General features: G+C 44.9%; 1 protein-coding gene across 1 annotated transcript in view; it reads right to left on the bottom strand.

The window, feature by feature from the left end:
• The window catches only part of nek8 (NIMA-related kinase 8), a 71,481-nt gene extending 57,756 nt beyond the window's left edge, over positions 1-13,725 (bottom strand). Inside the window, exons 1-3 of the mRNA XM_078224830.1 lie at positions 13,643-13,725; positions 3,343-3,548; positions 1,008-1,237 (exon numbers count right to left, since the gene is read on the bottom strand). Of these exons, the coding sequence (XP_078080956.1) occupies positions 1,008-1,237; positions 3,343-3,548; positions 13,643-13,689 (483 nt within the window). The 5' untranslated portion in view covers positions 13,690-13,725. The remainder of the gene's footprint in view (positions 1-1,007; positions 1,238-3,342; positions 3,549-13,642) is intronic.
• Between the last annotated feature and the right edge of the window lie 1,221 nt (positions 13,726-14,946).

Genomic DNA, 14,946 nt, shown 5'->3' with positions numbered 1-14,946 from the left:
TCAAAGAGGTAGGTTTTGAGGAGCAGCTTAAAGAAAGAGGAAGAGGTGGAGAGATGGAGACATTTAGGGAGGGAATCCCAGAGCTTAGGGCACAGGCAGCTGAAGGCACAGCCACCAATGGTGCAGAAATTAAAATCAGGGATGCTCAAGAGGCCAGAATTAGATAAGTGCAGAAATCTTGAAACAAACATCTGTCTAAACACCCTGTCTCACCAGGGTCATCCAAGACAACAGGGCAAACTGGTCAGCAGGCTGCCTTCACTCCTGCTGCAGGTGGGACGTCTTGTTGAAGTTGTACAAGACATTAATAAGGCCACACTTGGAATACTGTGTACAGTTCTGGTCACCCTATTATAGAAAGGATATTATTAAACTAGAAAGAGTGAAGAAAAGATTTACTAGGATGCTACCAGGACTTGATGGTTTGAGTTATAGGCTGGATAGACTGGGACTTTTTTTCCTGGAGCGTAGGAGGCTTAGGGGTGATCTTATAGAGGTCTATAAAATAATGAGGGGCATCGACAAGGTAGATAGTCAACATCTTTTCCCAAGGTAGGGGAGTCTAAAACTAGAAGGCATAGGTTTAAGGGGAGAGGGGAGAGATACAAAAGGGTCCAGAGGGGCAATTGTTTCACTCAGAGGGTGGTGAGTGTCTGGAACGAGCTGCCAGAGGCAGTAGTAGAGGCGGGTACAATTTTGTCTTTTAAAAAGCATTTAGACAATTACATGGGTAAGATGGGTATTAGAGAGATATGGGCCAAATGCGGGCAATTGGGACTAACTTAGTGGTAAAAGCTGGGCGGCATGGACAAGTTGGGTCGAAGGGCCTGTAAACCTCTATGAATCCAATTCCAAAAACCTCCCTCTTTGACTCTATGCCTTTACCTCCCAATTTGTCCAGCTTTCATTTTACGAGCATCTTGCTCCATTTATTATGTTAAAGGTGCGATATAGATGTGAGTTATTGTTGATCATGATGACAAAGCTTTCCAGAAAGATAATCTTACTGTGTAGGCTTTACTTTTGCTGCTTAGGATCTTTGAGATGCCAAAGTCGCCGATCTTCACTATCATCTGATACTTATCGAGCAGGATATTTTGTGTTTTCAGATCTCGGTGCAGGATAAGTTTGTTGTGCACATGATGGAGGGCTAAAAGGATCTGCACAAAGAAGTGCAAGATGGTCTCTTCATCCAACAGGGAATTGCGTTTCTGTATATACTCAGCCAAAGTACCTCCTGAAATCAAAAGATTCACAGTGAATTCCATATAGAAGAACTTGCAATATTTGAGTTACTGACAATAAATTGCTGACATCAAGCCCCTCAAAGGTATTGGAGTGTCTTAAGATAGTTGCCAAAGCAACTTCTTTATGGTTGCATTTACACCACAAATGTAGAAGTTTCAGTAAATTGGTTACTACTCCACACTGCAAAGTGTAGAGTTGAGGCTCTCTAGCTATCTCTGAAGTGAAGTGAGATTCCTTCCCCGCAAAAGCCACAAGCTGCTTTGCTTTGGTGTTAGGTCAGTCCTGTCGCCTGGATTAAGGTTATATTTATACCCTCACTATATTACTGCTGCCAAGTGGAACTATTTTGCACAAATACGGTGGCTGCGCTGCCAATATATCAATCGCTTCCGCTCCTTCGCTACCTCTTGAGCTTGATATTGTTCCTCAACAACCCATCTGTGATCTTTCAGTTTCAAGTACAATACACTTCATCCTAGCCTCCATGTTGATTGCAATGTGCAAATGAGTCATGATTTCAATCTCCGATTCTAACTCATTCAAAATGCCATTTGCAGTAGATTCAAACACGAGAGATGAAAGGGTAACGTTTCAATCCACAGCAACTGCCTCATCCAACTGACTTCAAGTGTTTAATTACAGCTCTGGTCGATATTGTAATTATCCATAGTACATTGTTTAGCGAGTGCATAGCACTCTTAATATTCCTGAGCTAGTTACCTTGATCATCAGCTATGGATTAAAAGCAGCTATTTTCCTCCTTTTCAAAAGTTAAAGTTTATTTATTAGTCACAAGTAAGGCTTACATTAACACAGCAATGAAGTCACTGTGAAATTCCTCTCGGCGCACATTCCGACGCCAGTTCGGTTCAATGCACCTAATCAGCACGAATTTCAGTCTGTGGGAGGAAACCGGAGCACCCGGAGAAAACCCACGCAGACACAGGGAAAACGTGCAAACTCCACACAGACAGTGACCCAAGCCGGGAATCGAACCCGGGTCCCTGGCGCTGAGAGGCAGCAGTGCTAACCGCTGTGCCACCTTTTCAAAATCAATACAATTCGCAATTCTGATGAAAGGCTACAAGCGTTAACTGTTTCTCTCTGTCCACGGATGCTGCCAGATCTATTGTGTGTTTCCAGCATTTTCTGTTCTAATTTTAATTTTCCAGCGTCCACAGTATTTTGCTTTTGACCTAATTCAATTAGATGGGCCGAGTTCTAAGTCCTCCGAGATGTGTTGCTTTTATGTTGTTGGTCTGTGCAGCTTTCAACATCAGAATGAGAAAATTGTAAGCCTAAGCTTTGAACATCTACACATGCACAGTGAATCCTGGACTGGCCCTGACCTCCAAATGTGCTCCGCAGTTTAAATAAATCTATTAATTTCCAAAGGAAACCAAGCCTCCCTCACAATGGTTCAATGAGATTAGCTCAAAGCTGAGCCATCCAGGCCAGGTTTCAGGAGCGATAAAACTGAGATTGATAGATTTTTGTTCGCAAGCGTATTAAGGGGTATGAACCAAGGTGGGTGGATTGAGTTAATGTAGAGATTAGTCTTCACTGATCAGATTAGGAGCAACACGGTGGTACAGTGGTTAGCCTCACATTGTCGGCGATCCAGATTCGATTCCGGCCTCGGGTGACTGTCTGTGTGGAGTGTGCATATTCTCCCTGTGTCTGTGTGGGTTTCTTCCAGGTGCTCCCGTTTTCTCCCACAGTCCAAAGGTGTGCAGGTTAGGTGGATTAGCATACTAAATTGCCCCTTACTATCTAAAGATGTGTAGGTTAGCTGGATTAGCCTTGGTACATGCATGGGGTTACAGGGATAGGACGAAGGTGAAGGCCTGGGTGGGATGCTTTTTTGGAGAATCAGTGTAGACTCAATGAGCTGAATGGCCTCTTTCTGCGCTGTAGGGATCCTATGGATCAGTCATGATCTAACCAAATAGCAGAACAGGCTCAAAGGGCTGATTTGTTCCAATACCTGGCCATTATTTGACTGTTAGCGGGCTAGTTAAATACAATTAAATCTGACACATGCATGTGAAAATGCTGCTGAATATTATTTTTACCCTTTCAATCCTTAAATACCTGGTGCATATTCCATGGCTATCATCAGTGCTTTGTCCTCCAGAAAGTTTTCATAGTACTCAATTATGTTTGGGTGATTGAGAAGCTTAAGTACTTGGCATTCATTCTGAGCGGCCAGTCTCTCATCTTTGGTCATCTGCTCCACGGGGATCTGTTTGAGGATCACCAGCTTTTGGTCAGCTTTCCGCAAACACAGATGAACAATACTGTACGGAGATAGAAAGTGACAGTGTGCATACAGGTAAATGCAGTGTGCCATTTTCCCTTCCCATAAATCAAAGCCACCAACACTGATGAAGCTGGAATGCCAAAGTGCTTTGGCTTCATAGACACCATTGTGCCTCACCAGCCACACAGCGGCCAAGTTTTTTCAGCTCCAGCGCACATTACAATGAATAGGTGGTTCTTCACCAGAGTGAAGAACCTCAGCTGTAAAATTTAAATTAATTTTACCATTAAGTTTCACTTAAGTCAAACAGCAGCCACTGGTGCATCTTGGGGACCTGGCTCAGAACATACTCACTCAGGTAGGAGCAGAATTAAGAACAGCCCTTCCAAATTCTTCACCTCCACAAACTTTGATTTGATTTGATTTATTGTCACATGTATTAACATGTATTAACATACATTCCTGACACAATATGTGGATAAGCAGACAAGAGGTGGGGCCACATTGGATTTGGTAATGGGAAATGAAACGGGCCAAGTGTTGGATTTGGTTGTGGGAGAGCACTTTGGAGATAGTGACCACAATTCGGTGTCTTTCATTATTGCAATGGAGAGGGATAGGGCCGTACGGCAGGGCATAGTTTACAATTGGGGGAGAGGTAATTATGATGTGATTAGGCAGGAATTAGGAAGCATAGGATGGGAACAGAAATTGTCAGGGAAAGGCACAAATGAGAAGTGTAACTTTTTCAAGGAACAAATACTGCGTGTCCTTGATAGGTATGTCCCTGTCAGGCAGGGAGGAAATGGCCGAGTGAGGGAACCCTGGTTCACAAAAGAGGTTGAATGTCTTGTCAAGAGGAAGAAGGAAGCGTATGTAAGGTTGAGAAAACAAGGTTCAGTTGGCTCGATGGAGGGTTACAAGTTAGCAAGAAGTGAGCTGAAAAAGAGGCTTAGGAGAGCTAGGAGGGGGCATGAGAAGTCCTTGGCGGGTCGGATCAAGGAAAACCCCAAGGCTTTTTACTCTTATGTGAGGAATAAAAGAATGACCAGGGTGAGGTTGGGACCGGTCAAGGACGGCAGTGGGAATTTGTGCATGGAGTCAGAAGAGATAGGAGAGGTAATGAATGAATACTTTTCTTCGGTGTTCACCAAGGAGAGGGGCCATGTTTTTGAGGAAGAGAGGGTGTCACAGGCTGATAGGCTGGAGGAAGTAGATGTTCGGAGGGAAGATGTACTAGCAATTTTGAATAAACTGAAGGTTGATAAGTCCCCTGGGCCTGATGAAATATACCCTCGGATTCTTTGGGAGGCAAGGGATGAGATAGCAGAGCCTTTGGCATTGATCTTTGGGTCCTTACTGTCCACGGGATCACGGGGGTGATGCCAGAGGACTGGAGAGTGGCTAATGTTGTTCCTCTGTTTAAGAAAGGGAATAGAAATGACCCTGGTAATTATAGGCCAGTTAGTCTTACTTCGGTGGTCGGTAAGTTGATGGAAAAGGTCCTTAGGGAAAGGATTTACAACCATTTAGAAAGATGCAGCTTAATCCGGGATAGTCAGCACGGATTCGTGAAGGGCAAATCTTGCCTCACAAATTTGATAGAATTTTTTGAGGAGGTACCTAAGTGTGTTGATGAAGGTAGTGCAGTTGATGTCATATACATGGATTTTAGTAAGGCGTTTGATAAAGTCCCCCATGGTCGGCTTATGAAGAAAGTAAAGATGTGTGGGATAGAGGGAAGTTTGGCGGATTGGATAGGTAACTGGCTATCTAACAGAAGACAGAGGGTGGTGGTGGATGGAAATTTTTCAGACTGGAAACCGGTTACCAGCGGAGTGCCACAGGGATCAGTGCTTGGTCTTCTGCTATTTGTAATTTTTATAAATGACTTGGAGGAGGGGGCTGAAGGGTGGATCAGTAAATTTGCTGATGACACCAAAATCGGAGGAGTAGTGGATGAGGTGGAGGGCTGTTGTAGGCTGCAAAGAGATATAGATAGGATACAGAGCTGGGCTGAAAAATGGCAAATGGAGTTTAACCCTGATAAATGCGAGGTGATTCATTTTGGTAAGACAAATTTGAATGTGGATTACAGGGTCAAAGGTAGGGTTCTGAAGAATGTGAAGGAACAGAGAGATCTTGGGATTCATATCCACAGATCTCTGACGGTTGCCACTCAAGTGGATAGAGCCGTGAAGAAGGCCTATAGTGTGTTGGCGTTCATTAACAGGGGGTTATGCTGCAACTGTATAGGACCTTGGTGAGACCACATTTGGAATATTACGTGCAGTTCTGGTCACCTCACTATAAGAAGGATGTGGAGACACTGGAAAGAGTGCAAAGGAGATTTACCAGGATGCTGCCTGGTTTGGACGGTAGGTCTTATGAGGAAAGGTTGAGGGAACTTGGGCTTTTCTCTTTGGAGCAGAGGAGGTTGAGAGGAGACTTGATAGAGGTTTATAAGATGATGAGGGGGATAGATAGAGTGAACGTTCAAAGACTATTTCCTCGGGTGAATGGAGCGGTAACTAGGGGCATAACTATAGGGTTCATGGTGGGAGATATAGGAAGGATGTCCGAGGTAGGTTTTTTACTCAGAGCGTGGTTGGGGTGTGGAATGGACTGCCTGCAGGGATAGTGGAGTCAGAAACTTTAGGAACATTTAAGAAGCTATTGGATAGGCACATGGAGCACTTCGGGATGATAGGGAGGAAATAGTTTGATCTGGGTTTCAGACAAAGCTCGGCACAACATCATGGGCCGAAGGGCCTGTTCTGTGCTATACTGTTCTATGTTCTATACAGTGAAAAGTATTGTTTCTTGCGTCCTATACAGACAAAATATACCGTTCATAGAGAACAAAATGAGAGTGTGCAGAATGGAGTGTTACAGTCATAGCTAGGGTGTAGAGAAAGATCAACTTAATGCAAGGCAAGTCCATTCAAAAGTCTGACAGCAAGAAGCTGTCCTTGAGTCGGTTGGTACGTGACCACAGACTTTTGTATCTTTTTCCCGAAGGAAGAAGGTGGGAGAGAGAATGTCCGGGGTGCGTGGGGTCATTAATTATGCTGGCTGCTTTGCCGAGGCAGCGGGAAGTGTAGACAGAGTCAATGGATGAGGGGCTGGTTTGTGTGATGGATTGGGCTACATTCATGACCTTTTGTAGTTCCTTGTGGTCTTGGGCAGAGACCAATAACTTCCAATAGGACAAAGAAATGAATAAAAGGAAATAGGAATAGAACAAAGTTGCCACGGTTACATCAGCCTGATTGCGCACCACAAATGGTCCAAGACTTTAGACCTGAAACTTAATGCAAATATGCACCACTGTAATGCATCAACTATAAGTAGAATATTACTTTAGCGCATTGATCCTGGAATTAACGGCCAGGGTTTCATGGTCAGCAGTGAAGTAACAGTGCTTGCCACTGACCTTGAAGGATGCTGCCCACAAACACCTCTGTTGAGTGGATTTTCCCTGTGCCGATGTTAATTTGAATCAATTCCCAAATCAAGGGTGTCTCCAGGCATCTAGCAACAGTGACACTGCCAAACAGCCAACCACACTGAAGTATTCTCACAGATAGCAAACAAGACAGTAAAAGGTAATAATACCTTTCTGTTTGAATTAGCTTTTACAGAGAATGAAATACATGATTGAAGCACACACAAGATTAAGGCAGAAGCTGAAATTTCATGAACTTTAAAAAAAAACAATTTTTATAAAGTTACTTTTTTTTAACCATAATGGAGAAATTTGACATTCCACAAATATAGTAAGAAGTTTAACACCAGGTTAAAGTCTTCTTACTGTGTTTACCCCAGTCCAAGGCCGGCATCTCCACATCATTCCACAAATATAACAGTTTTCCAGGGCCAGACTGATGTCTCAGTAGTAATTATAAGCTTAGTATGCTGTTTAAACATCCAGTTATACTCCTTTTAAAAAGGTGCAACTTTTTCAAAGGTTTGTACTTTGAGACTACAAGTTCTTGATTTGATTTTGATTTGATTTACTGTTGTCATGTATTGGGATACAGTGAAAAGTAATATTTCATGTGCACTATACAGACAAAACATACCGTTCACAGAGTACGCTGGGGAGAAGGAAAGGAAGGGGTGCAGAATATAGTGTCACAGTTATAGCTAGGGTGTAGCGAAAGATCAGTTTAATATATGGTAGGCCCAATCAAAAGTCCGATGGCAGCAGAGAAGAAGCTGTTCTTGAGTCGGTTGGTACCTGATCTCAGACTTTTGTCATTAGTTCAGTGATTTCATAGAATAGCATCCCTGCAGTGCAGAAGGAGGCCATTCGGCCCATCGAGTCTGTACCAACCACAATCCCACCCAGCCCCTATCTCCTAATTCTAATTCTATTTCTAATAGACTGCAGACTGGCAGGGGGTGGGGGAAGAACTTCAACAGTACACTCTGTAGAGTGTTTAACAAGTGGCTATCCATTTACTGTATCAGGCACCAGAAGATATTCTGTGATTCATAACTGTTGTTATACTATCTCATCAAATACAAATACCAGTTTCAACTTCCAAATCCTCTTCCCATCCGGAAGCCATCTCCTACTATGAAAAAACCCATCCCTTAAGCACAAGATTCAATGAGCATTGTGTGCTTTCAACTCACTCCGAAGCTCATCCTGTATACTCTTAAAGGGAACTGCATTTCCAGCACTGTCATAGGGAAGGGTAGAATCAATGACAACAACATTTGGATCACTGAACTGGACATGCGCAGATACCAGGAGTTGCTGCACGTTTCAGAGGAGTTACGACAGTGAATGCTGGTGGTTGTACCATCATCACTACCACAAAATTCAGACCACAATGTGAATGACTTACGCCATTACTTACCCCACGTAATAGTTTATTTTGTGCCGCTCAACCATTACCTTCCACTTAAAAAAAACTAGAAGGTAATTATTTCTCCACCTCCTAAAAATTCTGCTTGGAATTTGCTGAGTTTAAGCCATTCTTCACATGACTATCACTGAGGCAGAAAGCTAATGGTGCTGGAGATCTGGTAGCAGTGTGGCTTATTTATTGAAGCTGGATGGGTAGGGAATGTCCTTTCTGCTTCTGATGTCTCATTCGCGTATGGAAAATTAAACTAAAGAAAACTCCCAGACTTTCCACCATGAATGGAGTTAGTTACTATTTCCGTCAGCACTGGAACAGTGTTTCACTGGATGTCATACCTGGCACAAACAAAGCTGGTTGTGGTGATTGGAGGTCAGTCATCTCAGTTCCGGGACATCACTGCAGGATTTCCTCACAGTGATGTCCGAGGCCCAAGCATCTTCAGCGGCTTCATCAATGACCTTCTCCCCATTAGAAGTTTAAGATGGGGATGTTCACTGATGACTGTACCAGAACTAAGTTGACCACTATCTCTGCAGCATCTTGGTGTGACTTTTCAGGGAGTCAGCTTCAATTCTTTTTTGGACTTGCAATCACAAAATTGGCTTTAAATGGCCTGACATAGTAAACTTCCAAAAGCAGAGGGCCATTCTCCCCTGATTGCGACTGCAAAAAAACAACACAACCCAATGCTGAATGTTTAAAAGCAGAACTTTTCAGCAAATTATATCAACGCAAAATTGATTTTGTTATTCATCAAGGTCAGCTGATCAATAATGCGTGCAAAGGCATTAATACAATGTGCATCCTTGAGAATTTTCTTAAAGGATAAGTACTAATTATTGCCCTAGTCAACCAAGAGAACAACAAAAACAGAACATAATGCAAAAACTCAGCATGTTAGACAGTGTCTGTAAAGAGAAATGACAAGGTAACATTTCGTGTATAACCCTCCCTCAGAATTGACAAACATCAATCTCGTTCTCTATAATGTAAAGTCATGTCATACTTGGTGATTCCCTGACTATTAATAGATAAAGCGAGTGTTGGTTGTTAGAACAACAGGAGATCCACACTTAAAAAAGACACAGAAAATACAAGAGGAGACTAGAACTAGAAGACACAGTTTAAGAATACGAGGTCGCCCTTTTAAGACAGATGACGTGAAGTGTTTTCTCTCAGAGGGTCATTAATATGTGGATTTCACTTCCTCACAAAGGAGTGGTGATTGGTCATTGAATGTAAGCAAGGCAGAGTTAGATAGACTTTTGACAGACAAGGGAGTCAAGGGTTATGGGGGGCAGAAAAGAAGTGGAGCTGAGACCACAACCCAGATCAAAGAACAAAGAACAAAGAACAATACAGCACAGGAACAGGCCCTTCGGCCCTCCAAGCCCGCGCCGCCCCCCGGTCCAGGATTGAATCCTGAATCCAGGATCCCCGCCCAATTTTCCAGCCTATCTTCATACCAATATCCTATCCACCGAGCTGTCCCTCACAGCTACGATGCTTTGTTCATAATCAGCCATAATCTTATTGAATGGCAGGGCAAGCTCACGGGATGGATGGTCTATTCCTGCTTCTAAGTCCAACGTTCCCTAGGGAGAGTAAGAAGTCTCACAACACCAGGTTAAAGTCCAACAAGTTTATTTGATGTCACAAGCTTTCAGAGCGTGGCTCCTTCATCAGGTGAGCGGGAAACACACAATGAGTCAGCAATATCCAAAGGAAAAGTGTTAGCATTTTAAGGTATTACTCGTCAGAATTAAAGAGTCCTGAAGATCCCCTGCCCCATCTATGCCAGCCAGACAAACCTGCACCACACGAAAGATGAATCTGTCTTACTCTTTTAGGCATTGACTGATCTGTTGTGCAATTTCCAACACGTTATTTCAATTTTCCATGTTTGTTTTACATCGTCCCTCAACATCTCCATGCTAGATTAGTAGCTTTGGAGTCACAAGGTTGCGATTTCAGGTTCCACTCTAAAGCTTGCATATAAAAATCAAGGCTAACATTCCAGCGCAGTTCTGAGGAAGAGCTGCACTGTCAAAGATACTTGGAACGAGATGTGAAACCCAGACCCATCTGCATGTTCTCAAATAGCAGATAGGGGCCTCGGACTGGTGTAAAGAGAGGTTAAAAATGTCAGCAAATACCCCTGCCTGCTGGTCCATGCAGGATCTGTGTGCTTGTCTGGGTACCCCATCTGGGCCAGACGCTTTCCATGGGTTGACATTCGAGAAGGCTGCTCTGACATCTGCGATGGTGACCTCAGATACTGGTTTGGTTGATGTAAAAGATCCCAAGGCACTATTTAAGAAGAACAGTGGAGTTCTCCCTCGTGTCCTGGCTAATATTTATCCTTCAACCAATATCACAAAAACAGATTAACTGGTAACACTGCTGTTTGTGGGAGTTTCCTGTGTGCACATTGGCTATTCCACTTGATACATTACAACAGAGCCGACACTTCAAGAGAACTTCACTGGCTGAGATGGTCCAGTGATTGTGAAAAGCACCATATAAACACAAGTCTTTCCATTTTCATCATCTCATTCAGTGAACCTACAAGATGAAAGATAACATTTCTCACCATCAGATATGGGCATCACTGGCAAGGCCATCATTTAAACCCCATCGCCTAAACTCAACTATTCTATGCCCGTTTTGAACAAGAGATCAGTGAGAGGAAGCCCTCCACCCCGGAAGCCTCAGCCAAACCAGTATCCGAGGTCACCATCGCAGACGTCAGATCAGCCTTCTCGAAAGTCAGCCCACGGAAAGTGACTGTCCCAGGTGGGGTACCTGGACGAGCACTCACTTGCTGCATGGATCAGCTGGCAGGGGTATTCACAGACGTCTTCAGCCTCTTGTTACACCAATCTGAGGTCCCCATCTGCTTCGAGATGATGACCATCATCCTTATACCAAAGAAAAGCCAGACAGCGTGCCTTAATGGTTATCATCCGGTGGCATCCATCATTATGAAGTGCTTCGAAAGGTTAGTCATGGCACAAATCAATTCTGGCTCCCAGATTGCCTGGATTCACTAAGGTTCACGTATCGTTGCAACAGGTCCACAGCAGATGCTATCTCCCTGGCCCTGCACTCAACCCTGGAACACCTGGATAACAAGGACACCTATGTTAGACTCCAATTTATTGACTACAGCTCAGCCTTCAACACCATTATTCCTACAAAACTCATCTCCAAATTCCGTGGCCTGGAGCTCGGCTCCTCCCTCTGCGACTGGATCCTAGACCTCTCAACCCACAGACCGCAATTAGTAAGAATAGACAACACCTCCTCCATGATCGTCCTCAACACCGGTGCCCCACAAGGCTGTGTCCTCAACCCCTTACTATACTCCTGATACACCTATGACTGTATGGCTAAATTCCACTCCAACTCAAATTTCAAGTTTGCTGAGGACACCACCATAGTGGGTCGGATCTCAAACAATGATCTCTCCCTCAATGTCAACAAAACAAAGGAGACAAAAATCGACTTCAGGAAGTGTAGTAGTGGACATGCCCCTGTCTACATCAACGGGGACAAAGTGGAAATAATTGAGAGCTTCAAGTTTTTAGGTGTCCAAAAAAAGATACAAAAGTCTGAGGTCACGTACCAACCGACTCAAGAACAGCTTCTTTCCTGCTGTCAACAGACTTTTGAATGGACCTACCTGAAATTAAGTTGATCTTTCTCAACACCCTAGCTATGACTGTAACACTACATTCTGCACCCTCTCCTTTCCTTCTCTATGAACAGTATGCTTTGTCTGTATAGTGCGCAAGAAACAAGACTTTTCACTGTATGCTAATACACGACAATAATGAATGAAATCAAATCAAGAGCTGCCCCTCAAGGAGGTGTGGTGGGATTGTAGCCCAGTTGGTAAAGGCCGGTGGATTTCCTTCCCTAATGTGAACCAGCCTGGTTTTTATGACAACATGGTAGCTTCATGGTGACCATAACCGATACATTTAATTGAATAAATTTGGAATACAATTTTTAAAAATTAATTTACAGGAATTGGACATTGCTGCATGACCAGCATTTAGTCCCTACCCTTGAGAGGGTGGTGGTGAGCTGTCTTCTTGAACCGCTACAGTCCCTGAGGTTTAGGTATAACCACAGTGCTGTTAGGGATGTTGATGCAGTGACAGTGAAGGAACGGCGGTGTTGAGTGACTTGAAGGGAAACCTCCAGGTGGTGGAGTTCCCAGATATCTGCTGCCCTTGTCCTTCTAGATGGTAGTGGTCGTGGGTTTGGAAGGTGCTGCTTAGGGAACCTTGGTGAGTTCCTACATTGCATCTTGTAGATGGTACACATGGCTGCCACTGTTCGTTGGTGGTGGAAGGAGTGAATGTTTGTGGATAGGGTGGCAATCAAGTGGGCTGCTTTGTCCTGGATGGTGTCAAGCTTCTTCATAGAATCTCTACTGTTCAGAAGGAGACCATTTGGCCCATTAAACCTGCACCAACAACAGACCCGTAACCCTCCATATTTACCCTGCTAACCCCCCCTGACACTACGGGTCAATTGAGCATGGCTAATTTACCTAACCCACACATCTTTGGAGCATTATTGGAAGTACATGCATCCAGGCAAGTCGGGAGTATTCCATCACAGTCCTGATTTGTGCCTTGTAGATACTGGACAGGCTTTGGTGAGTCAGGGAGTTACTTGTTCCAAAATTCCCCGGCACAGACCTGTTCTGATAGCCACTGTATTTATGTAGTCATTTTTTAAAAAGTTTATTTATTAGTGTCACAAGTAGGCAATGAAGTTACTGTGAAAATCCCCTAGTCGCCACACTCCGGCGCCTGTTCGGGTACACTGAGGGAGAATTTAGCATGGCCAATGCACCCGAACCAGCGCATCTTTCGGACTGTGGGAGGAAACCGGAGCACCCGGAGGAAACCCACGCAGACACGGGGAGAATGTGCAAACTCCGCACAGACAGTGACCCAAGCCGGGAATCGAACCTGGGTTCCTGGCGCTGTGAGGCAGGGACTACCTCACTGTGCCACCGTGAGGTGGATGCCCCAGCTGCCATGGTGGGATTTAAACTCCTGTCTCCTAAACTGAAGTGGCTCATTAGTCCAATGAAGCCTGACTAGATTCAGCAGTGTTCGTAACATGACCACAGTGTCAAACCAAACTGTGAGTTGCTAACTTTAGGGCCAGACCGATTCGCAGCACCTCATTAACTCTCACTCAGCAGGGAGGTAAACAGGACTCTCACCCAAAGGCTCCCCGGCCCACCACCTTCACCTTCTGATACTTCTCCATTGCCGTCTCCAAGGAGCTGAGCACAACAGCCAACCCCACTCCGGCTCGCCGGCGGCAGCGCCCTGCCTGGTAGCGCCGTGAACTGCAGCTCCGCACCGCCCTGCCTGGCAGCGCCGGGAACCGCAGCGCCCTGCCTGGCGGCGCCGGGAACTGCAGCTCCCCAGCGCCCTGCCTGGCAGCGCCGGGAACTGCAGCTCCCCAGCGCCCTGCCTGGCCGCATCGGGAACTGCAGCTCCCCAGCGCCTTGTCTGGCAGCACTGGGAACTGCAGCTCCCCAGCGCCTTGTCTGGCAGCACTGGGAACTGCAGCTCCCCAGCGCCTTATCTGGCAGCCCTGGGAACACAGTAAGAAGGCTCACAACACCAGGTTAAAGTCCAACAGGTTTATTTGGTAGCAAACGCCACTAGCTTTAGGAGCGCTGCTCCTTCGTCAGGTGAGTGGGAGATCTGCTCACAAACAGCAAACACAGGTAAGTGGGAGTTCTGTTCTCAAACAGGGCATATGAAGACACAAACTCAATTTACAGAATAATGAATAATGATTGGAATGCGAGTCTTAAGTCTTAAGGATACAGACAATGTGAGTGCGGAGAGCATTAAGCACAGGTTAAAGAGATGTGTATTGTCTCCAGACAGGACAGCCAGTGAGATTTTGCAAGTCCAGGCAAGTCGTGGCGGTTACAGATAGTGTGACATGAACCCAAGATCCCGGTTGAGGCCGTCCTCATGTGTGCGGAACCTGGCTATCAGTTTCTGCTCAGCGACTCTGCGCTGTTGTGTATCGTGAAGGCCACCTTGGAGAACGCTTACCCGAATATTAGAGGCCGAATGCCCATGACCGCTGAAGTGCTCCCCAACAGGAAGAGAAGTCTTGCTTGGTGATTGTCGAGCGGTGTTGTCAACTGGGATCTTGGGTTCATGTCACACTATCTGTAACCCCCACAACTTGCCTGGACTTGCAAAATCTCACTGGCTATCCTGTCTGGAGACAATACACATCTCTTTAACCTAGGCTTAATGCTCTCTGCACTCACATTGTCTGTACCTTTAAGACTTGATTAGCTGTAAAGACTCGCATTCCAATCATTATTCATTATTCTGTAAATTGAGTCTTATATGCCCTGTTTGCTGTTTGTGAGCAGATCTCCCACTCACCTGACGAAGGAGCAGCGTTCCGAAAGCTAGTGGCGTTTGCTACCAAATAAACCTGTTGGACTTTAACCTGATGTTGTGAGACTTCTTACTGTGTTTACCCCAG

Source organism: Mustelus asterias, chromosome 12 (genome assembly GCF_964213995.1).
Source record: "Mustelus asterias chromosome 12, sMusAst1.hap1.1, whole genome shotgun sequence".
In the NCBI taxonomy this organism is placed as follows: Eukaryota; Metazoa; Chordata; class Chondrichthyes; order Carcharhiniformes; family Triakidae; genus Mustelus; species Mustelus asterias.
The sequence above is the reverse complement of the archived record's forward strand: the minus strand, read 5'-3'. Positions and strand labels throughout refer to the sequence as shown.